The 26,471-nt window shown below is 33.9% G+C and overlaps 1 protein-coding gene across 1 annotated transcript in view; it reads right to left on the reverse strand.

Annotated features, from left to right (window-relative positions):
• The window catches only part of stx1b (syntaxin 1B), a 91,207-nt gene that overhangs the window by 15,563 nt on the left and 49,173 nt on the right, over positions 1 to 26,471 (reverse strand). The window contains 2 exon segments of the mRNA NM_131523.1: positions 3,725 to 3,799; positions 25,103 to 25,202. Of these exon segments, the coding sequence (NP_571598.1) occupies positions 3,725 to 3,799; positions 25,103 to 25,202 (175 nt within the window).

Consider the following 26,471-nt stretch of genomic DNA (forward strand, 5'->3'; position numbering starts at 1 on the left):
CATCCTATGTTGTGCTTGTTAACATTAGCTAATGCACCGTGGGTTAACATGAACTAACATAACTTAAATAAGGTTAAAGGCGCAGTAGGTGATCTTCCACAATGCTAAAAGCTTAGCATAAACCTCTGAATCACAGTCCCTCCCCTGCCGTCGAGAGCCACGCCTCCTGAAACACGAGCACAGCCAAAGAACCCTCTCTCATGTGTTAAAAGCGACTATCCGCTTGTTAAGTGTGACGTCACGCGAAGCGGCTTCCGGGTCCAAACGCTCTATTCAACTGAATGGGGAGACTCATGAAATGGTAATAATAACGTTTACAAAGCGATTTAATGCTTTCAAAAATCACGATCGCAATATATATGTCCATGCCTAATATCCGATGGCCAGAAAGTGATAAATTTTTTTAGAAATTGTTAAATTTTTGGTATTTGTTATGCAGCAAGCCCAGAGATTGTTGTGTACACTATGATTTTATATAAAATTAACTTTAATGTGTGGTAGGAATAAAACGTGATCATAAACGAACGATTTCTCCACTCAAATGAATGCCGGCTTGGACCCGGAAACAGTATTACATACGTCACAAACACATCACCACTTAACAAGCGGATAGTGCTTGTCTGAGGGCGTGTAAGCCAAACTGACATCATATTTCAGATCGAATATTTAGAGCTGCATGGTAAACTATAAAGGGAGAGACAAGGCGAAATAGCTGTGTTTTGTTGTGCAACTAATAAAAAAAACTACATTATTGATGCTGTAAAAGGTCCCTTATAAAACTGAAAATAGTCTTATCAATCTTTCATCTGAAGATTTTAGTGGCTGAACAACACTTCTGTGAAGATATAACCCATTTGTAACAACAACATCTAACGTTACATCAGCTTTGCGTGAAGCTAGACAGTGTTAAAACAGAACATTACCTGTCTAAGAGAAACCCTTCAGACATTGTGTCATCCTTTCCTCCAGCGTGCAAAGGTAACTCCAATATCGATTCAGGTTTTTAAAAAGTTTTGAATTAGCAGGTTTTTATCGATTGCACGTGTGCTCTCTCTCCCTCTCTCGTGAACGCGTGGCGGTCGTTGGAGCTGCGTACAAACGTCTGCGCAGTTGTTCAAATCTGCATTTGCTGACAAACAGTTTGGCCTGCTTATCGGAATTATGAGAGATGTGGGCCCGACTATTTTATTGGATGAACATTTTTTAGTTTTATGCCTTACTCAAAATATAAAAATACATATGAATACATTTCGATCGTTTAATTTAATCATTACTATTGGAATGTGAAGAGACTCAACCAGCACAACACAAAATGCTTCTGAAGACAATCACCTGCTGCACATTTAACTATCAATAACAAAGATGAATAAATACCATAGTAAATGTATTACTAATTGTTTGTACATTACCTAACATTAAGTAATGGACGATTATTTTAAACTGTTGCCAAAAATGTTTTAAGGTTTCGATATTTTATTTTGATTCAATCAATTTTATCTGATTAAGTGCATTTTAAAAACATAAAGAAATTGCTCAAAAAAGGAAACTCTTGGTCGCTGTTTAATTAAACAATTTAAGGCATTAATATTTTTTTACAGCATATGTTCAATCATACAATGATTGATAATCTCAGTATATTATGATAAAATAATTTCTTTGGTATGTTTCGTGTAACCCAACCCAGTCTGAGCTGGGATCAAACTGGCAATTCTTTGCATGGGAGTAGTTGCTCTATCAAGGAGGCTAAAGACCATGGCCTCTAGCATCTATCACTAGAGCACCTTTAGAGGTCAGAGAAGTGACGTTTGCCAGCATAGCACTTCGCTTGCTGGGCTTCATTACGCTCACCACCCAAACTTTACTTCCATCCCACACGAGCCCCCACATGTAACCCACTGCTCCTATTGCACCCAGCCCGGTCTGAGCTGGGATCGAACCGACAATTCTTTGCATGGGAGTTGGTTGCTCTATCAAGGAGGCTAAACACCATGGCCTCTAGGGTCTGTTGGTAGAGCTTTTGTAGAAGTCAGAGGAGGGAGGTTTACCTGCGATTGTATCCAATTTAAATAATATGTATTTCCAATCAATTGTGTAGTGATTGTAAGAGATTATTCACATAACATTTATGGTTCAGGTGGTAAAATCATTTAAAGTAAATTATGATTATTTGAGTCATATTATACGAGTTGTCATGTGGATCAAAATCATTTTACGTTAAGATGTTGTAAATTTGCTGCCATAAATATACCAAAACTTAATTTCTGAATAGTAATGTGCATCGCACTTCATTTAGGCAGATTTAAAGGTCCCGTGAGGGCTCTTTATTCGATGTTTGACCTAATTTCAACTGAAACAAGAGGGCAGGACATTAAGTAGCCCCTCCCCTTATTCAAAAACAGCCAATAGCATTTTGTTTTTATCACATCTCTGCCAGTGAGAGTGGTTGAGCTCAAGCACGTCAAATGAAATGCAAATTAGAAGTTTCTTGAGAAGGGGGCAGGGCATGTCAGACACTAGAGAGCAGGTGATTGGACAGAAGATTTGATGAGAAACTGAATTACGAGGTGACGTATGAGGTGAAAAAAATTATTGATCCATTTGGAAGTGACAAACTACCAGACATTTATATCAGCTCATGTCTTCTAAATGCAAATGTTGTCACGGTTCTGGAGCAAACTAATTTCACAGGACCCTGAAAGGTGATTTAATGTGCTCATTGTTTTAGTTACTGAAAAATATTTATCTCGTTTTTCCAGCTTTGTCTTTCTCTGAGTGAGTTGATATGGTGAACACTTCATACGAGATTAGTCAAACCCCCGACTTGTTCATAATTTTCTATTGCTCAACTCCCTTCACCTCGGGTGGCTGCCATTTGAATCAAAGATTGCATCTAAATGAGCTGTGCCTACGTGATGATGAGGGTTTCGGGAGCTTTTATAGATCTCGACTTCATGTGTACTTGCAAATAGACCTCAACTTTTCTCATTTTCCCCACACTAAACATAGAATCAAAGAAATATAAGAAAATATTCTAAGAATTCTAATATATAATGCTTAATGCCAGTGGATGCCATCAAAGCAAGATGAATGGGGGTCATACCTTAAATAACGAGAAATAGTTTTCTCTGATCTGTATCTTAAATAATAATATTAATAATTAAAATAATAGATGGTATAAATATACATTTGACCACCTGCATATCTGTTCAAACCATTATCGGGGTTCATGCATAATCAAGACAATCAGTCAGGGCAAGAATTATTCAACAGTCTGACACTGGCAGATCTAGAGCACTCATTGTAAGTGTTCGCAAGACATTTTTCTTGTAAAACAGCTGTTTGTATTTACATATAGCCTTAAAGTACAGTCAAATTTGATGCAACTTGTAGAATTTGACCAAGAGTAAGCTCTAAAATAGCTAATCAGAGGTTACTGTATTTCAGAATACACTAAATATCCCTCAAAACATTCAACTTAAATACATTTTATTAGTAAACTAGGCATAATTTAAATAAATACATATATTTGATTCACTGAAGCATGTATTATACAAACTAACATTACCAAAATTACCAATTTACCAATGAATAAATCTCACCCTGTTCTTAATGCTTTACATAAATTTGTGTAAGTCAAAATGAACATAAAGATCCACTAGTGGTTTTTCAAAACAATTATAAAGAATTTGAAAAGTGCTGGTAAAATAAGGATTTCCTTGTATACCTTTTAATTTAGAGCGCACTTTATTGGCTGTCTTCTTAATGTCAGCTGTGAGGTCCTCCAACTCCTGCTTAGTCTCTGCAGAACAAAACACAAGCAAATACAAATGAGAAAAAGCTTAAATGCATAACATTTTCAGTGTTATTGAATGGTTGTGAATTATATAGGGTAAAAAGTAGAGATGCTCCAATCAGATTTTTATCAGTACAGAGTACTGATACCTTGTCATGGTGATAGGTCGATACCGAGTACTGATTCTGATGCTTCAAGCTTTATATACTGTAAGTGTACTATTGCATAAAGCACCTTTTGCACCTAAGTTTAAAACTGAGGTGGAGCTTCTCCTAACCAATGAGAACATAAATTAAGGATGTTGCATATAGTCCCTTAAACATGTCTCTTATAGCCATTTAGTGTGGACACGTCATCATGATCAGAAGCATCATTACAAAAAATAATACACAAAACAGATCAAATCATTTTGTTAGATGAAAAATGCACACCTATAAATCCATTACTTCCTTACTAAAACGTAATAGGTCTATTCTGTTTATTGCAATAAGTGTATTACAAGAAGTGTTTCAAGAAATTTTTAACTTGCAACAGGGTGAAAAACATAAAAAATGTCCTCTTAAGCAATCGGTTCATGAGATCGGCCAGATCAGCGAGTACCGATTGAGTCATGAAGTGTGATTATCGGCAGATACCGATCTTCAGCTGATTGATTGGAGCATCACTAGTAAAAATTCATAGATTGATAGATAAATATATAGATAGATGGATGTATAAATAATAGTTATAATGATAGATAGATAGATAGATAGATAGATAGATAGATAGATAGATAGATAGATAGATAGATAGATAGATAGATAGATAGATAGATAGATAGATAGATAGATAGATAGATAGATAGATAGATAGATAGATAGATGGACGGACGGACGGACGGACGGACGGACGGACGGACGGACGGACAGACAGATAGATAGATAGATAATTGGATGGATGGATGGATGGATGGATTGATAAATGGATGGTTGCATGGATGGATGGATGGATTGATTGATTGATAAATGGATGGTTGGATGAATGGATGGATGGATGGTTGGGTGGGTCAATGGATGGATGGATGGGTGAATGGATAGATAGATAGATAGATAGATAGATAGATAGATAGATAGATAGATAGATAGATAGATAGATAGATAGATAGATAGATAGATAGATAGATAGATAGATAGATAGATAGATAGATAGATAGATAGATAGATAGATAGATAATTGGATGGATGGATGGATGGATGGATGGATGGATGGATGGATGGATGGATAGATAGATGGATGGATGGATGGATGGATGGATGGATAAATGGATGGTTGCATGGATGCTTGGATGGATGGGTGGATGGATGGTTGGGTGGGTCAATGGATGGATGGATTGATAAATGGATGGTTGATGGATGGATGGATGGATGGATGGATGGATGGATTGATGGTTGGGTGGGTCAATGGATGGTTGGATGGATGGATGGATGGATGGATGGTTGGGTGGGTTAATGGATGGATGAATGGATGGATAGATAGATAGATAGATAGATAGATAGATAGATAGATAGATAGATAGATAGATAGATAGATAGATAGATAGATAGATAGATAGATAGATAGATGGATGGATGGATGGATGGATGGATGGATGGATGGATGGTTGGGTTGGTCAATGGATGGATGAATGGATGGATTGATTGATAAATGGGTGGTTGGATGGATGGTTGGGTGGGTTAATGGATGGATGGATGGATGGATGGATGGATGGATGGATAGATAGATAGATAGATAGATAGATAGATAGATAGATAGATAGATAGATAGATAGATAGATAGATAGATAGATGGATGGATGGATGGATGGATGGATGGATGGATTTATGGATGGATGGATGGATGGATGGATGGATGGATGGATGGATGGATGGATAAATGGATGGTTGCATGGATGCTTGGATGGATGGGTGGATGGATGGTTGGGTGGGTCAATGGATGGATGGATTGATAAATGGATGGTTGATGGATGGATGGATGGATTGATGGTTGGGTGGGTCAATGGATGGTTGGATGGATGGATGGATGGATGGATGGTTGGGTGGGTCAATGGATGGATGGGTAAATAGATAGATAGATAGATAGATAGATAGATATATAGATAGATAGATAGATAGATAGATAGATAGATAGATAGATAGATAGATGGATGGATGGATGGATGGATGGATGGATGGATGGATGGATGGATGGATGGATGGTTGGGTTGGTCAATGGATAGATGAATGGATGGATTGATTGATAAATGGGTGGTTGGATGGATGGATGGTTGGGTGGGTTAATGGATGGATGGATGGATGGATGGATGGATGGATGGATGGATGGATAGATAGATAGATAGATAGATAGATAGATAGATAGATAGATAGATAGATAGATAGATAGATGGATGGATGGATGGATGGATGGATGGATGGATGGATGGATGGATGGATGGATGGATGGATGGATAGAGATAAATTATAGATGGATAGATAGATAAATGATAGCTAGATGAACAGATAAATAATAGATGGCTGGATGTATAAATGATGGATGGGTGGATTTTAAATTAGTATTATTAACAAAAACAAAACCTCTCCATCTCCAAAGTTAAAAAATGCAGCTTATTTCTTATAAAGAGTTTTATATGATATATTCATGCATTTCACTTGATGTAAAATGTCATAAAATGTGTTATTTTAAAAACTGCAGCTAGTCTATATTACAGACACCATGAATAGATGCAGAAATAAATGTGCTTCAAGTCTTCTTTTGCCACAAGATCTTCTCAACTAAACTTTTTCACATGAAAGTTCACAAAAATATAGATCCAGATCCAGATTTTTTTGCAGTGCACTGTAATTGAGTTTTCAAGACTTTATCCTTTAGAAATATCGCAGGCCACATAACGTTCTGCTTCTTTAAAAGAGAAAGACGAGCCTGTGTCTGGGTAAACGCTGGATGTGTATAGAGACTGCAGGCTGCAGTCATATGTTGATTGATAGTTACTGCAGTGCCATTCACTCCCTGGACACCACCTCAGCCTTTTCAACTCCCACCTACACACTCTCTCCTCTCCTCTGACTAATCCAATCCCTCGCTGCTCTCTCTTCTCTCCAGCCACTGAGTTTGATGACCATGACATTTCTTCCTCTGCCACTATTAATGCCAATATCACTTCATCACCAGGGACTATTTGTGCTTTTCATAAAGGGAGTAATGCATTTACAAATGTATGCAGATATTCCTTATAATATGCTTATATAAAATGAGATTTATATGACTTACATACAATTAAGCCTGAAATTATTCACACCCCTGGCAAATTTTACTTCTTCAATATTACTTCTATTCAACTAGAATATTTTTTGTTTTGTTTTTTTTGACCGAAAATGACACATCACTTTAAAATATTTAGTTTCTCTGGATTTACAGGTATGTGTTACATTTTTTTTTTACTTTTTATTCTATAAATATCTGAGGAAGTTTTTTCCAAATTTGTTATTAAAATTGTTGATAAAAAGTTGTTATTCTATTGTAAACTAAACTAAATTATTCAAAACTATTTTGTTACATAGATATTTCAATGTTTTTATGTAACATTTATCACATACACACACTCACCGGCCACTTTATTAGGTACAGCTGTCCAATTGCTCGTTAACGCAAATTTCTAATCAGCCAATCACATGGCAGCAACTCAATGCATTTAGGCATGTAGACATGGTCAAGACGATCTGCTGCAGTTCAAACTGAGCATCAGATAGGGTAAAAAAGGAATTTAAGTGACTTTAAACAGGGCATGGTTCTTGGTGCTAGAAGGGCTGGTCTGAGTATTTCAGAAACTGCTGACCTACTGGGATTTTCATGCACAACCATCTCTAGGGTTTACAGAGAATGGGCCAAAAAAGAAAAAAATATCCAGGGAGCGGCAGTTCTGTGGGCGCAAATGCTTTGTTGTTGCCAGAGGTCAGAGGAGAATGGCCAGACTGGTTCCAGCTGATAGAAAGGCAACAGTAGATATGCAGAAGGGCATCTCTGAACGCACAACATGTCCAACCTTGAGGCGGATAGGCTACAACAGCAGAAGACCACACCGGGTGCCACTCCTGTCAGCTAAGAACAGGAAACTGACAATTGAGGCTCACCAAAATTAGACTATAGAAGATTGGAAAAACCTGCTGGTCTTGCCTGGTCTGATGAGTCTTGATTTCTGCTGCGACAATCGGATGGTCGGGTCAGAATTTGGCATCAACAACATGTAAGCATGGATCCATCCTACCTTGTATCAACAGTTCAGGTTGGAGGTGTTGGTGTAATGGTATGGGGGATATTTTTTGGGACACTTTGGGACCATTAGTACCAATTGAGCATCGTGTCAACAACACAGCCTACCTGAGTATTGTTGCTGACCATGTCCATCCCTTTATAACCACAGTGTACCCATCTTCTGATGGCTACTTCTAGCAAGATAACGCACCATGTCATAAGGTGCAAATCATCTCAGACTGGTTTCTTGAACATAACAATGAGTTCACTGTACTCAAAAGGCCTCCACAGTCACCAGATCTCAATCCAATAGCGCACCTTTATGATGTGGTGGATCGGGAGACTCGCATCATGGATGTGCAGCTGACAAATCTGCAGCAACTGCATGGACCAAAATCATTTCCACTACCTTGTTGAATCTATGCCATGAAGGATTCAGGCAGTTCTGAAGGCAGAAGGGGGTGTAACCTGGTACTACTAGTACCTAATAAAGTGGCCAGCAAATGCAAAAATTATAGGGATATTGATTGGAGTTGACTTAAACTTTAATTGGCTAAATCTTTGAAACCTAATTCAGTTAATAAATTAAATTAACATAAAACATTTGTTGTCATGACTTTTTGTCACACATTTTTTTTACAGTGTAGTTTTTGTTTTTACTTCTATGGAAGTCAATTGTTATAGATTTTCAGCTTTCTTCAAAATATTTTCTAACAGAAGAAAGAAACTCATCAAGGTTTGGAACCACTTGAGCGACAGTAAACTGTTTAATGTGAACTATCCCTTTAAAAAGCAGCGCTGTCCTGTGAAATAAAATGCTGTGTTTAGCCGCTTGTGTCTGTTAAAGTGCTGTCGTCAGGGTGTGGCCAGTTCTCCTGTCCATCGATTGAACAAAAGTGTAATGTATCTCCTGTCACTGACTTTGCATCATAATATTTGCACACCGCTACACCATTGTTGTCCTTACAGACGGCTAAATGCTCTTTCCTGCTCTATGAAAACAAGCCATCATCTCATGTCAGCCTTTTTTTTTTCCTTTTGTGCTAATGTGGTCAAGAGATCGATTTGACCGAGGGGGGATGTTTCTTGTCACACCCACTGTTTAACATGACAACCAACACTTTAATAGCTCTTGAACGTGATTTTATTTGCATTGGTTAGCGGTCGCCGCATATTTGCTAGCAGCAGATTGTTGCAAAAACACGAGGTTTAGGATTTCTGCAAAATTGCATTGGACTGTCATTTACACAAGCCTAGTAAATCTAATAATCTAGCATGATAGCCCATTATAGATTTCGTGTTAATAATTTACTTACGTTTTTTTTGCTTCAGAAATTATGCAAAAGCTGACCTTTTTTATCAGCTAATGTATCATTTAAATCCAATATGAATCAATTGAAGATTGATGATGGATAAACGAACTGCATGAACCTGAAATTCCTGTAGCATATGGTGTTTGTTGATGTCTTCTTTAAGATTATGTAATTTCTGCATGGCTTGTTTGTTATTTTTGGTAACATATCACCGCCTACTGAAAAATGCAGTTAGCTAAGCATTCAGACTAATACATTTCACACTTACAGCAATGCTTTCATGTTGGTTTCAGAAAACTTAACATGCAAAACAAACCATCCAGACAGCAAAAAACACTTGATGGCCACAGAAATTAAGACAATAATCCCAAAATCGTCTTCAGTTCACATCCAGGAGCATTTGTAACTCATATAAGGGCACATATACTTCATCTCTAACTATCAAATGTAAACATATTTCTTGTAAATTATTGTATTTATTCAGTTAGAGTAGTAAGACTCTAAGGTTAAAACCAATCAAATTAAATCAATTAACAAAATCTTTTTTAATGCCTAATTTAATTATTATTTTACTAGAGTCATGCAAAATCACTGAATCATTCAGAAACTAAAAGTTAAGTGAGTTTAAACTGCATTTTAATATGAAACTAAAATCCCTAGGTGTTTTATATTGCTAGATTTAGTCTAAAACTACCCTTACAATAATATTCAGTAATAGAAATTCAATTGTAGTACATCCGCCATGTTGTTGCTTTTATACCATGTCCTACCTATTTGGCCTATATGACCTAAAGTTATTGTTATCATGTTAAAACGAGTTTGTGTCCTAACCATCTGCGACAACGAGGCACAAAATTTCGATTTTAGAAACTGCTTGTAATTCCGAGACATCGCTACACAAAACAACATCATAACCTACTATGACAATTATCTCCTCAGGTATTGATTATGTGCTTTATTCGGTGTTAAATGCTACCAATGTTAGTTTGACCACCATTTTTAATACGAAACTGAAATCCCCAGTAGGTGTTTTATATTGCTAGTACTAGATTTGGTCTGAAACTTACCTTTACAGTAATTTTTAAAAAGTGTTTTTCTATTATGAGAAATATAAATACGATTAAAATATAGTATATCTGCCGTGTTGTCACTGTTATAACATGTCTTAACTACATGCGATGTGGCGCTGTGACGTGATAAAAGGTAATGTTTCCATGTTAAACAAGTTTTAACGTGCAAAATTTCTATTTTAGAAACTGCTTCTATTTCCGAGACATCACAACAAAACAACACTATAAACTACTATGACACTTATACCTCAGGTACTGATTATGGGCTTTATTCAGTCTTAAATGCTGAGTTTGAACACCATTTTACATATTAGAAGGAGATTTGGTAATAAAGCTAAATAACTAGCTAACAGTTTGAAAAGTCAGCGACTACGTGCAAACCAACAACATCAGCCACTGAGCTCATGCACTTTTAATAATGTTAAATAAGTTAAATCTGTATTAATTAGGTTATAACCCTTACTATTTTCAAATCCAAGGGTTTTGTTTGATATTAAAGTATCTGTCAAATCGTCACCTTAGAATTGTAAGATTCTATCTGACATTTTTGACAAAATTGAGTTATTGACATATTCATATTAAATGACAACTTATTTACATTATGGGATGTTTTTATATGAGTTGTTTACATTTTAAGATTTGTTAATAAAAAAAACAAATGTTACACACATACTGTTTGCTGTCGAATGCAAAAACTTTGAAGCTCAATATCTCAACATCATTCAGAACGCAGATAAAACCTTATGAATCCAAGGTGACCAAATGGTAGCAGATCATGCAGGTGCTCATTTTATGAAAGATTCAGATATACTCTGCTCATGTTTGGGTATTTTTTTATTTAGATTTTTTTATTTATTTTTTGGCTAACAATGTAGGCGTACTAAGATAAAAGGATGGTCTTAATGAGCGAGTCATTGATTCACTCATTCAACCAATTAAACTGAAACAGCTGATTCATTCAGGAGCCTATTTGGCTGACTGGAATCACTGACTCACCCAGTTCGTTCATTATTGCTGAATCATTTAGGGTTAAAATGCTGCTGTTATTCAGATACACAGTAGTTAATGAAAAGGAGACAAATAGTCCACATTTTTACAATATAGTGTCACTTCATATGACCATGAAGTCTATAATTCCAATCAAACAAAAACAATAAACAAGGAGTCAAACAAAAACTATCTCTTTGCGAATGCCTAATTTAATTATGGTTTTATTAGATTCATTCAAAACCGCTGAATCATTCAGAAACTAAAAAATGAAATTGAACTTTTATAATGAAACTGAAATCTCTGGTATGTTGTAAACTCACTTTGCTGCATCTGAAATTGTATAATGCTTAGTAAGAACTAGATTTGGTCTAAAACCACCATTTGGAACCATCATTTAATATGATTAATATTAAAATATTGTCATATTTTAACAAACCACACATCAATGTAAAACTTATTTATTCAGCTTTCAGATGCTGTATACAGTAAATCTCTTTTTGTTCCTAAATTGCCACATATGACGTTAATATTAGGTTAGATTTAGGTCATGACATCAGGTGAACAAAATTCAATGGCTAGCCAGCATCTAAAGATGTTATTTTGATGTCTAATAACAACGTCAAATGACGTTGATATTTGGTTAATTTTAGTTGTTGTAAAGTGACCAAAATCCAACGTCGATCCAGCATCTTAAACCAACGTCATATTGACATCAAATACTGGCATTTATTCATCAGGTATGGCAACTAAAATTCAACGTCATAATGTCCACAAAATGTCAAGCTGTAACATCATTATATTTTATTTGATTTTAGGTTGTGTTAGAAAGTGACCAAAATCCAACGTCATGCCAACGTCTTAAACCAACATAATATTGACGTCAAATACTGACATTTATTCGTTGGGTACGGCAACCACAATCTGACGTCTGATAGACATCATAGTTGTAACGTCCATACAACTTTTAAAGCTATAACATCATTAGATGTTGATATTTGGTTAGACGTTGGACATTTACGTCAATCTAATAATGAGTTCTGGCTTCAACCCAATTTTCATTTCCAAACAAAATGGAACGTCTCCACGACATTGAGGTGCAACGTCAATATGACGTCATGTTGATGTCCTGTGCATGCTTGGGACATTGTTGAACATAAGATTTGTCGGTGTATAAATATAATAGCCATTCAACAAAGTATAAAATAGAGATTAAAAGTAAGTTTGGTTTAAGTAGATGGACTTTTTAACTTAAAACTAGAACAAATGGTCACCCTTTCTTAAACTCTGAGGATTGGTTGGATAGAAATACTTTCTGTCAAATTCATCACCTCTCAGCTAAAGTGAACTACACACAGCTCATTTTTACTTTCTAACGTCACTCACCTGCAGGGCAACATAAAGAACTTATAAGGCCAGGAGTTCAGTCGGCGCTGTATTTCTGATGGCTAATTTAGTCATTTAATTTGATTGGGTGAAATGCATTAATGAACCAGGGCAGAGCGGTAACAATTAGTCACCCGTAGAGCTGTAGAGAGGTTACAATTTCTGCTCAAGGTCACATCTGACTGCAAAAGAAAGAGATTTGCTCGTCTTTGGATTTTTTTTCCACAAATGTAACACCAGAAAGCAGCCCAGGAACTAGAATATACAGTGCTCAGCATAGTGCTGTCAAGTCTGTCATTCAAATGAATGTTTTCTACTCTATTAAAATAGTTGGGTTAAAAATAATCCAACATATAACCCAACTATAGGTTATTATAGCATCTTTCCAACTATGGGTTATTTTATCCCAATGCATTGGGTTGTAGAATTTAACCCAATGCTTTGAATTATTTTGATTAAATGTTATTTTGTCCATTCTGGTATTACTATTGCTACTATTACTTGCTTTTTTCCATTACATTTTAGTTCCAGACACTTTTGTTAAGATAAATCAAGAATCACAAACAATAAAGAAACAAAGAACAAAGTGCAGACAGTTATAAACTGTGCAAGCAGAAAATCCTGTGTCGATTGCGCTCAATATGAAGCTCTGTGTGCTGTAGAGACTGTCCAGCAGCTGCCGCAGTGTCCACAATGTACAATACATTTTAACCACATTCAAACGCTTTTAAAAAGTGGTCTTGGATGGTAAATTGTATATAAAACATAACACAGAGAGGTAATTTGATAAAAAATAACAACAATATTATTGCGTTATAGCTTAAATAAAATTTATAACGCAAAAACAACATTAAGCAAAAATAATAATACAGCTGTTTTGTGTCAGTTAAATCAGTTGACTGTTGAAATTAATTTTTTTAACCCAACTGGTTGAGTTATTAAATAAATAACCAAATAAAGGTTAAAAATAACCCAACAAAACACCAAATATTTACCTCAACTAGTTGAGTTATTATAAATAATCTAATAAAGGTTAAAAATAACCCAACAAAACACCAAATATTTACCTCAACTAGTTGAGTTATTATAAATAATCTAATAAAGGTTTAAAATAACCCAACAAAGCATCAAATATTTACCTTAACTAGTCGAGTTATTATAAATAATCTAATAAATGTTAAAAATAACCCAACAAAGCATCAAATATTTACCTTAACTAGTCGAGTTATTATAAATAACCTAATAAATGTTAAAAATAACCCAACAAAACACCAAATATTTACCTCAACTAGTTAAGTTATTATAAATAATCTAATAAAGGTTTAAAATAACCCAACAAAGCACTAAATATTTACCTCAACTAGTTAAGTTATTAATAAATAATCTAATAAATGTTAAAAATAACCCAACGAAGCACTAAATATTTACCTCAACTAGTTAAGTTATTAATAAATAATCTAATAAATGTTAAAAATAACCCAACAAAACACCAAATATTTACCTCAACTAGTTGAGTTATTATAAATAATCTAATAAAGGTTAAAAATAACCCAACAAAACACCAAATATTTACCTCAACTAGTCGAGTTATTATAAATAATCTAATAAAGGTTAAAAATAACCCACAAAGCACCAAATTTGTTTAACTCAACCACTGGGTTAAATAAATAACTCAACGTTTTTTAGAGTGTATAGGAAGCTTTACAATATTATATTCATGCATATACATTAGATTAGTCAGTACTGAAGCCAAATCTTAATCTAACAAAATAACTTATGATAACAGTCCAAAATGAGTACACCCAAGCTTATATGTTAAGGGAAAATATTAAATACAACATTTTTAAAAAGCAAAACTAAAAATTTTTTTTAACAATTTTGTTGTTTGTAATTTTTGCCCAATATTTTGCATGAATTTAAATGTCAAATATTTCTATTTCTAAAGATGTTCGGTGACTAAAATGTTATTTTTTATAACTATATCCATTTAATTAATCTCTTTTGTTCAAATGCACCAACATATACGACCTATATTCACTGAGAAATGGATACAAATATTAATTTTCAAAATGGGGCGTACTCAATTCTGCTGAGCACTAGTCAAAATGACAGTATAAAATTGATGAAATGCTTTGGTTTTAGGGTGGAAGTCTTCAAATGGGGGACTAGCATAGAAGTTGCGCATTAGCATCTAGATGCGCTGACCCAGAAATGTTAGCGAGATCACAATAACGCTGTATCACTTGAGGGCGAGGGGGATGGTAACACGGTTCTGGTGAAGGATCTAAGCAGCGAACACCATAGTTAGCTTGATCCCGAGTTGACGTGACCCATGAACTTGACAGTGACTGAGATCATATTCCCGTCAGTGTGTTCTGAGTAATATATTTCAGATAAAAGCCATTTGCTAAACAGAAAATGACAGCGCTGTGCCTGTGTTTTTCTTTTGGTACATGTGCTCCTGTATTCAAGGTCTGTCTTCAGAAAGAAAAACGAGCTCAGTGTAAACCTTACATTCTTCAATCCATTATATACAGTAGAAATGTGCAAGCTCAATAAATAACAAACACACACACACACACACACACACACACACACACACACACACGACACACTCCTACTGATGTAGAATGATACAAGGAGAACAACTGAGGTTAGACATTTAAAGATGTAAATGAAAATGATATCAGTTCTTATACTCGCTCTCATGTCATTCAGTCCTGTATGATTCTACTATTATAGTTAGCAATAAGGTGAGTAAAATATTAGGACAAAAACTATAGTCTTTACTTGAAACAAAATGTTCACTAAGAAGTCATATTTTAGTCTTTTTATCTTGAGAGTCATCTATTTTTCTATCCATCCATCCAGATATATAGATGGATATGCAGATACTGTATGTAGATATAGATGGATATCCAGATATATAGATATACAGAGATATAGATATCCAGGTATATAAATATACATACTGTAGATACCCAGATATATAGATATAGATAGATACCCAGATATATAAATATACATAGATACCCAGATATATAGATATCCAGATATAGATATAGATAGATTTCCAGATGTATAGATATTGATATCCTGATATACAGATATAGATATCCAGAGATATAGATAGATATCCAGATATATAAATATATAGATACCTAGATATATAGATTTAGTTATATATATATATAGTTATAATTATAGTTATATAAATAAATGGATTTAGATTTTCAAAAATATAGATATAGATAGATTTCCAAATAGATATCAAGAGAATCATCATAGATAAAGATACTGTAGATATCCAGATTTATAAATATACATAGATACCAGATTTATAGATATAGATAGATATCCAGAGATATACATAATTAGAATCCAGATATACTGCAAAAATATACATAGTTAACCAGATATATATATATATATATATAGATGGCTATCCAGATATATACAGTATATATAGATAGATATCCAGCTATATAGCTATAGCTAGTGATCCAAATATATCAAAATATCCAGATTCATTAATATAGATAGATATTCAAATTTATAGATACAGTAGATATCCAGATATATAGATAGATATGCAGATATAGATATATATTGAGATATATAGTTATAGATAGATATTAAGATATATAAATATTGATAGATATTGAGATATATATCCAGTTCTATCTATATAGATATCCAGATATATAATTATGAATAGATATTCAGATATGTAAATAAAGATGTATGTATATATATATATATATATATATATATATATATATATATATATATATATATATATATATATATATATATATATACATACATACATACATACATACATATATATATAGATATATAGATATATATACATATATATATATATATATATATATATATATATATATATATATATAGATAGATAGATAGATAGATAGATAGATAGATAGATAGATAGATAGATAGATAGATAGATAGATAGATAGAAATAGATATAGATATCCAGATATATAGAAATAGATATTCAGATATGTAGAATATAGATAGATATCCAGATATAGACCGATATCTAGATGTGTAGATATATAATGTAAATGTAAAATAAAAGTACAAACTTACTCAAATTATAAAAACTTCCCATTTGACAAGAAATAACACTGAAGCTGAATGTCTACATCACTTTGCAAAAAATAAATAGATGGTGATTTATACAACCAAAAAGGACAGCGACTATCATAAAGTATAACAACAGTAGTGCATATATGACCACTGAAATTATTCTTTATGGTCAATTTTGGAATATAAGAGCATAAATCACTTCCTGTTGTTTGAAATAGTCTTGCTAACATGACATGAGAGTTGAGTAAATAATGACAATATTTTCATTTCGGGTGTACTATTTCCGTAAGAGATACTTTATTAAATCTGTTCTCCAGCCTTCTCGGGTTTCTGCTTCACACTGACACAGACATCGAGACAGACACTCAACTTCCACAGGTTCCCTTCATCCTTCATGCAGCGTGGTGAAAAACAAAGACAGAGGGGGGAAAGCAAAAGAAAAGAGAACAGAAAAAAAAGCAGAAAATAATGTTCATGCATGCAACAACAGAAACAGAAACCATGCATTGAAACCAAAGTGAATCACATGCAGCCTAAGAGCAGAAGAAGCTAAACCAAAGCTGTCAGACACAATGAGACGTCATCTATTATTAAAGATTCGTCTATGGCTGCTGAGTCATTCGTAGGCTGTGGATTTCTTGAACTGAGCTGGCCAGAATTCGGCATGTATACAGTTTGATGGAGATGGAGTTCGGGGTAAAAATGATTCGTATTCAGAATGAGAATGAATGAATAGCCACTATAACAATAACTATGCTTAAGCTACAATTTAACACTAGAATTAATGTTAAATTTTTTACAATATTAAAGCACAGTTATTGTCATCAAATTGTATTCTAGCTATCACAATTTAAAATCTAGGGCTAGTTGTGGTAAAATTTGACATATTTAGTGAAAAATGGGATATTTAAGTTGACTGAACCGAAATTTTAAGGCAGCATAAACACTTAAAATCCAGTATAGTGGTTCAGTGGTGCTTTTCTGGTGTTTCTGCAGGTAAAATGCCGCATTTTGCTACCAATTTTTTTTTGTTAGTACATATTTTGGACCAAAATTCCTGAGGAATATTTCCAGTACCTTGTTGAATCTATGCTAAGAATGATTGAGGCGGTTCTGTATGGGGTCCAACCCGGTACTAGTAAGGTGTACCTAATAAAGTGGCCAGTAATTGTAAATAGATGTTCAGATATAGATATCAAGATGTAGGTACATATCCAGATATATAGATATAGACAGATATCCAGATATATAGATATAGATAGATATGCAGATACATAGATATAGATAGATATCGAGATATATAGATTAATAGATATCCACATATATAGATATAGATGGATATATCCAGATATATAAATATAGATAGATATATAGATATAGATATCCACATATATAGATGCATATATCCAGATATATAAATATAGATAGATATCCACATATATAGATATAGACGGATATATAGATAGATGTCCAGATAATGCGATAAAGATGGATATCCATATATATAGATACAGACTAATATTCAGATATATAGATATAGATAGATATCTACATATATAGATATAGACGGATGTATAGATAGACGTCCAGATATATAGATATAGACGGATGTATAGATAGACGTCCAGATATATAAATATAGACGGATGTATAGATAGACGTCCAGATATATAGATATAGCTGGATATCCACATATATAGATATAGACGGATATCCAGATATATAGAAATAGATAGATGCCCACATATATAGATATAGACGGATATATACAGTAGATAGATGTCCAGATATATAGACATAGCTAGATATCCACATATATAGATATAGACGGACATATCCAGTAGATAAATGTCCAGATATATAGACATAGCTAGATATCCACATATATAGATCTAGACGGATATATCCAGTAGATAAATGTCCAGATATATAGACATAGCTAGATATCCACATATATAGATCTAGACGGATATATCCAGTAGATAAATGTCCAGATATATAGACATAGCTAGATATCCACATATATAGATATAGACGGATATATCCAGATGTATAAATATAGATAGATATATAGATACAGATAGATATCCACATATATAGACGCATACATCCAGATATATAGATATAGACTGATATATAGATAGATATCCACATTTATAGATACAGACGGATGTATAGATAGATGTCCAGATATATAGATATAGCTAGAGATCCACGTATATAGATATAGACGGATATATGCAGATACATAAATATAGATAGATATCCAGATAGATGTCCAGATATATAGATATAGCTAGAGATCCACATATGTCCAGATATGTCCAAATATCCAGATATATATAGACATATGTAGATATAGACGAATATCTAGATATATAGACATAAATAGATATCCAGATGTGTAGATGTAGATAGATGTCCATACATATAGACGACTATTCAGATATGTAGATATGAACAGATATATAGATAGATATTCATATATATAGATGGATATCCAGATATATAGCTATAGATAGATGCCTATATATATATATATATATATATATATATATATATATATATATATATATATATATATATATATATATATATATATATAGATATGGACAAATATACACACATATATATATCAATATATAGCTACATATCTAGAAACAGATAAAAGTCCATATATATATATATATATATATATATATATATATATATATATATATATATATATATATATATATATATATATATATATAGTATCTATAGTATCTAGTATCATATATATATAGTATCTAGTGCAGCTAAATTTGATGAAACTCAAATCCACTGTGGAATGTGCATTTCTAAGAGACAGAACTTGTAATATTATTAATAGTACATGTTCAGCACTTCTAAAAGAAAACTGAAACGTTAGTCTGAAGCTCTTTGATTATATTAGACTAGTAGGTGGTGACATATGAGTCACACTGTAGCCATGTTTACACCGTCAGGCCAACAGTGAGCGTGCCAGGGTCCAGGACTTCATCAGACCTCGTCTGGGCTTCCTTGAGGCCAGTAGACAGGGTTATTCGTCCTGCTAGCTTGTTACATAGTGAACCAGCTGGGGCTTGAGGAGTGGTCACGAACAAGGGTGTCATTTGCCTCGGTCATAAAAGGGCTTTCATGTTTTTATTATAGGATATCAGCTAACATTAGCATTTAAAAAAATGTTAAAGGCGCAGCATGTATGATTTTCCTTTATAAAATATCCTAAAATCACTAGAACAGTGTTATATATTTGGCTGACTTGGCATTATCTCAAATTATTTAAAAAGTAGTCAGAGATATAAGCAGTCTTAACTTGTGAGATGTGTTCATGATGTTACACTCTCTGTGGGCAAATCTGCGGAATTCTGCGGAAAATCTGCGGAATTCTGCGTGCGCAGATTCCGTGTGGGCCTACTGATAAGGGAAGTTTATTCATAAACTAATTTCAAGAGGATCATGTGACTATGATTGAACACGGCTGGTTCTGGATTAGCATGCATGATCCACCAATCAGGCCATTCCTAACCAACTATAAAGAGCCAGGGTTTTTCACTACAGTCATCTTCAATTTTGAAGAATCCCCCTTACACCCCTACCTCTTCACCTTTCCCTCCATAGGGCGGCACGTTGGCCCAGTGGTTAGCACTGTTGCCAGGTTTTACAGGCTGGTGGTCGTTTCTGAGCGTAGTTTGCATGTTCTACCCATGCTCGCGTGGGTTATCGGGTCCTCCGGTTTCCTCCCACATTCCAAAAACATGCATGAAAAGTGAATTGATTAATCTAAATTTTGCACTACAGTCAATCTCTCACCCTGCAGCATATCTTTTCATAGCATTCAATTTTTAGTCACCAGTTTATATCAAGGGGGAGTTGTCGAGATCTACCTGAGCTCAAGGGTCCCCTCTCGCCCTGCAAACGGGAGGGAACCCAGGGCTCAAGGACCTTTTGGGCTCAGGGCTCTTTCCCGGGACAGCATGCCAAACTTGCTTATAATCAATCATCAGCTAAGTGTGAACTCTTGAAAACAGTGTTGCTTCTTCTCCAATTGATCCTGAGTGGAGGAACCAGAAGCGGTGGACTGTGTCATAATAAAAGCTCTGCTGCTTTTGTTTTGCTTTGTGTTTTTGTTGTTTGCCGGGTTTCATCATTATGGGATGTTTACACCGACATGCTTTGTGTGAGTAAATCACATATACTCACACTTGAACCTTTTAAGCTCACTTGCTTCATTCAAATTACTCAAGTTTCCTTGCAAAATGGCTGACATGGATTTTGTTGAAAGGGTAGCTTTGCTTTATGTAATATGGACGGCGGAAACTGTCATATGGACTTGTTTGGCGCTGTGTTGAGGTCCATCAGATCCTTCAGAGGCGCACAGTAGCTTGGTAAGTTTCAAAACTCCTCCAGGAGTTGAGCCTGGATGACGGCCGCTACTAGAGCAAACTCCTGATTGGATCACGTGGCAGGAATTTTCGCAAGAGTTCAGATTTTAAAAACTCCAGTGCACAGAACAGCATTATAAAAAAACCTGCAAATATATTTATACTGATAAAACAGTGTTGCTCAGGAGTGGAAGAACCAGAAGCGGTGGACTGTATCATAGTAAAAGCTCTGCTGCTTTCGTTTTGCTTGCCGGCTTTCATCCTTATGGGGCATTTACACCGGATGCACCTTTTGCGAGTAAATCACGATATTCCTGAATATTTTAAGTTTACCAGCTTCATTTGCGCAAGAAGTTCGCTTCATATATCAAGTACATCAAGTTTTGTTGCAGAAAAATTGCCATAAGATCTTTCAGAGGCGCACCTAGCTTGATGAGTTTCACCAACTCCTCCAGGAGCTGCGCCTGGATGACGGGCGCTAATAGAGCAAGCTCCTGATTGGATCACGAGGCAGGAATTTTCGCAAAAGTTCAGATTTTTAAACTCAAAAGCACAGAGCAGCATTATAAAAAAAACTTGTAAAAAAATGTATTTAGTCAGATAAAACGGTGTTGCTTCTTCTCCACTTGATCGAAAGCTGTGTTTTTCTCTGAATTTGCTGGGAGTCATTTTTGAACAGGAGTAACAGGGAAAGTAACCGGCGATATTGAGTTTGAAATTCAAGTAACGTAAATTAACCTCTTGAACTGTTACAAAACCAAATACGTCGATTTGAAGTGCTAACAAATAAAATTGGTAGTATTGTGGCACTTTTGGTCACTTTATTATTATAAGGTACAATTCTCGCTATTAATAAATCAATTACATTTGACATTTGCTTTAATAAACTCCTAATAAGCTGCTTATAATTAGTCATTATGTTAGTAGTTAGGTTTAGTTGTGATTTACTCAAGTAAATAAACTGAATTAATGAATAAAAATCTTCGATATTCCTTGTGGGCCTACTAATAACTTGAACTAAACTCTGTTTGCTGCACATGTACGTTTACTAAAGAGCTGACAGACGATACTGGACCGGCTCATAGACATTTGTTGAAGATTGTTGCTGGGGAAAGATGAGGTGAGCAGGATTTTTAGCAACATTTGTGAAGAAACGGCCTCTGCGATGTGGGCCGGTTGCTCTATGAGGTGTGTGGGTTTGGTCTAACTAACTCTTGGAGCGCGGTGCTGGTGGCAGTGCCTGTTTTGTGGAGTGGGTGGCGCAAGTGCAGGGTATTGGAGAAAGGCTTGAATAGGCTCACCAATGAGCTCATATATCTTACCACACAGCTGCAGCCGAGTCATGGGGCTGGTTCGATAAATCCCTGATTGAACTGGCACCTCTCACTATACCCTTTCCGCATTGTGCCTGAATATGTACGCATAACAGCCTTGGTTTGTAGGGATTTGTGCATGTGCTAAAGGGGCAGTTCACGCAAACATTCACACTATTTTTACACGGATGCTATGTTGATTAGGGCTGAACAATATATGGTTTGAGCATCTAGATTGCAATGTGTGTATCAGCAATAGTCCCATCCACAACCAGAGACCTTCTTGCTGTTAGGCGACAATGCTAAGCACTGAGCCACCATGCTGCCATGTGCAAAATAATAAAATATACAATGATCAATTATAATTTGCAAAAGGGAATTGTGGGTGAACTGTTCCTTTAAGGCCGAACAGTACAGCAGACAATGCAAATATATCCAGTGCATTGCTTTTAATGTGGAAACCGTGGGTGGAGGTGAGTGCTAATGCAAAAATTTGTCATCTTGCCCTGATATAGATATGCATTTCACAAGCGTGTGTCTGCATGGTGTTTATTTATGTGCGTGAATGGATGAATCCTAGAGGAAGACATGGGGGAGGTAAAACATGTCAAATTCGCACTTCTTTTTTTATTATTACATGCCTGAACGTCTCACTGATGAGGTCTCACATACAGTACATTACCGCTCTGCAAAAGGCATCATATACAGTTGATGTTAAAATAATTAGCCCTCCTTTTTTCCAATTATTTCACAAATGACATTTAACAAAGCAGGGAATTTTTTGCAGAAATTACCTATAATATATTTTAACCTAGTTAATTTTGACCTAGTTAAGCCTTTAAATGTCACTTTAAAGTGAAAGTGAAGCACTTAGTCAAGTTTACATTATTTTGTACATTGATTTCCACTTTAATAAATTTATATAACAAACGAAAGGTATTTAAAAAAAATAGAAAAGTATAAATATTTTATATTGGACACAATTTTGATGCTTGTATTTGCACCAGTTCCAAATAACTATAACAAACTCGATTTATGTAACCATGTGGAAGAAACCGGCATGTTTTACTATAGCTTTTAGCGCAAGGGCAAACTATTAAAAAAAAATCTTTATTTTATGTATTTTTTTCAACTGATGGGGTGGTGGAAAAAAAGATAAAATAACAGCCGTAAATTATAGACATTTACTGTAAAATAACGGATGGTGAATTACAGAATAATTTTACCAGAAATTTTTATTTAAGGAAATGTATGTATCTTAACCTCTGTTATTTTACAGTAAATTTCTATAATTTTTAACGTCCATTATTTTACGATAAATTTCTATAACTTATCGTCCTTTATTTTACGGTACATTTCTGTAATTTAACGTTGGTTATTTTACAGTAAATTTCTGTAATTTAATGTCCATTATTTTACCGTAATTTTTTGTAATTTAGCGTCTGATATTTTCCAAATGTTTCTGTAATTTAGCATCTGTTATTTTATAGTAAATTTCTGTAATTTAACGTCCGTTATTTTACCATAAATTTCTGTAATTTAACATATGTTATTTTACTGTAAAGTTCTGTAATTTAACGTCCGTTATTTTACGGTAAATTTCTATAACTTACCGACCATTATTTTACGATAAATTTCTATAACTTAACGTCCATTATTTTACGTTAAATTTCTATAACTTACCATCCATTATTTTACGATAAATTTCTATAACTTAACGTACATTATTTTAAGATAAATTTCTATAACTTAATGTCCATTATTTTCTGATAAATTTCTATAACTTATTTTCCATTATTTTACGGTAAATTTCTGTCATTTAATGTCTGGTATTTTACAGTAAATATCTATAGTTTAATGGCCGTTATATAATAACATTTTTTTTTTCGGTGCTTTGCCATCCTGGAATGATGCTGTGTCTGATGTCACGGGGTTGGTTCCATTCCCTCAGCTGAACAGATACAATGGATGTAAAGGAATGAACACGGAGACTGAAAAGCATAATTTAACCCAATGTTGTGAGCGTGGAACTGGTGCAAATACAAGCATCAAAGTTGTGTCTAATATAAAATATTTATACTTTTCTATTTTTTTTTTTAAATGCCTTTCGTTTGTTATAGAAATTTATTTAAGTGGAAACCAATTTACAAAATAATGTAACTTGACTGAGTGCTTCACTTCCGCTTTAAGCTGAATACTAGTATTTTGATATATCTAGTAAAATATCTATTAAAATATTGTTTTGTCATCATGGCAAATCTAAAAAAACAGTTATTAGAAATGAGTTACTATGTTTAAAATTCTTCTCTCCGTTAAACAGAAATTGGGGGCAAAAATTTAGAGGGGGGCTAATAATTCTGACTTAGCTGTATATTAAGCAGAATTGTTGTTATGAAGCAGACTGATATGAATGTGAATAAGTGTAACTCACTTTCATCAGGGTTTGGTGCTGCTAGGATGGCACTGTGCTGCTTCTTCACCTGTTCCACATCCTCTGACAGCTTTTCAATACAGCCGCGGATCTCCTCCACCTGTCAGCAAAACAACACGTGTTAATAATGGCCAGCATCAATACTGTGACATTTGCAGATCAGATCTAAGAGGGGACTATAATATGGAGCATTTGTGTTTTTAATATTGTAATGCATTATTATGATGAAAGTGTATAATAATCTTTTTTTAATGACAATAAAATGTTTGAAATGTTTATTATAAAACACATTATGGTGCTCTGTGTAATTAAAACAATTTATTAAATGACTACAATAACTATTTAATTATAGTAATGGATCTTTATGGAAATGTCTTTTTTTAATTAATGAAATGTATTTTTATTTTATAAAACACATTAATGTGCTTGACAATAACAACTATTTTATTATAATTATAAATAATAAAGACACGTTATTGTGTTCTGTGTAGGAATGGCATGATAACCAGTTTTGGAAAAGTCAAGGTATTAAAACCGCCAAAGTGTTTTGTTATACCATTGTATAAGTATATGTCCTATAACAATATATATATATATATATATATATATATATATATATATATATATATATATATATATATATATATATATATATATATATATATATATATATATAAATATAATATATAGCACTAAAAATTTACAACATCAACAAAAAACATAATCCATATTTCCTTTGGCAAATTGACTGAACTTTTGAAAACCTCAGCTGCACTGACCTAAAATTCTATTTCAGTGATACAAAACACATTTAAGTCACAGTTGAGTTAACATAACATTACTTATCAGTTTTCTGGAGAACTACTCTGTAACAAAACCCTGTAAGTTGTGTCAACTGAAAAACTTTGTCTGCAGAACCGAACTGCTTGAAGTTGAGTGAACAAAAAAACAACCCTTATTTTCTTTTTTTTTATGTACTTATCATTTTTTTCACCTTTAATTGATATTACAGTAGCGAGTATAGATAGGAAAGTGGCAAGAGGAGAGAGAGGAATGATTGTTATAGAACCTTGAGGCGGGAAACAAACTCAGGTCACTAAGAGATCACGTGGAAAAGCTATTTTCATTTGAGTTTTTGGATTTATTATTAATTTATGTGAGTAAAATCTTATTATTAATTGTAAACTTATATTTACATTATGGAAAAATTAGAACATCACTCAGAAATGCTATTTTTCAATTGATTTACTGTATTTATTATGGATTTATATTACTAAAACCTCAGTATTAATTGTTAACTATATTTACAGCAATGGAAAACATAAAGAGATTACTTAAAAATTATATTTTTAAACTGATTTACAGGATT

Source organism: Danio rerio, chromosome 19 (assembly GCF_049306965.1).
Source record: "Danio rerio strain Tuebingen ecotype United States chromosome 19, GRCz12tu, whole genome shotgun sequence".
Classification (NCBI taxonomy): Eukaryota; Metazoa; Chordata; class Actinopteri; order Cypriniformes; family Danionidae; genus Danio; species Danio rerio.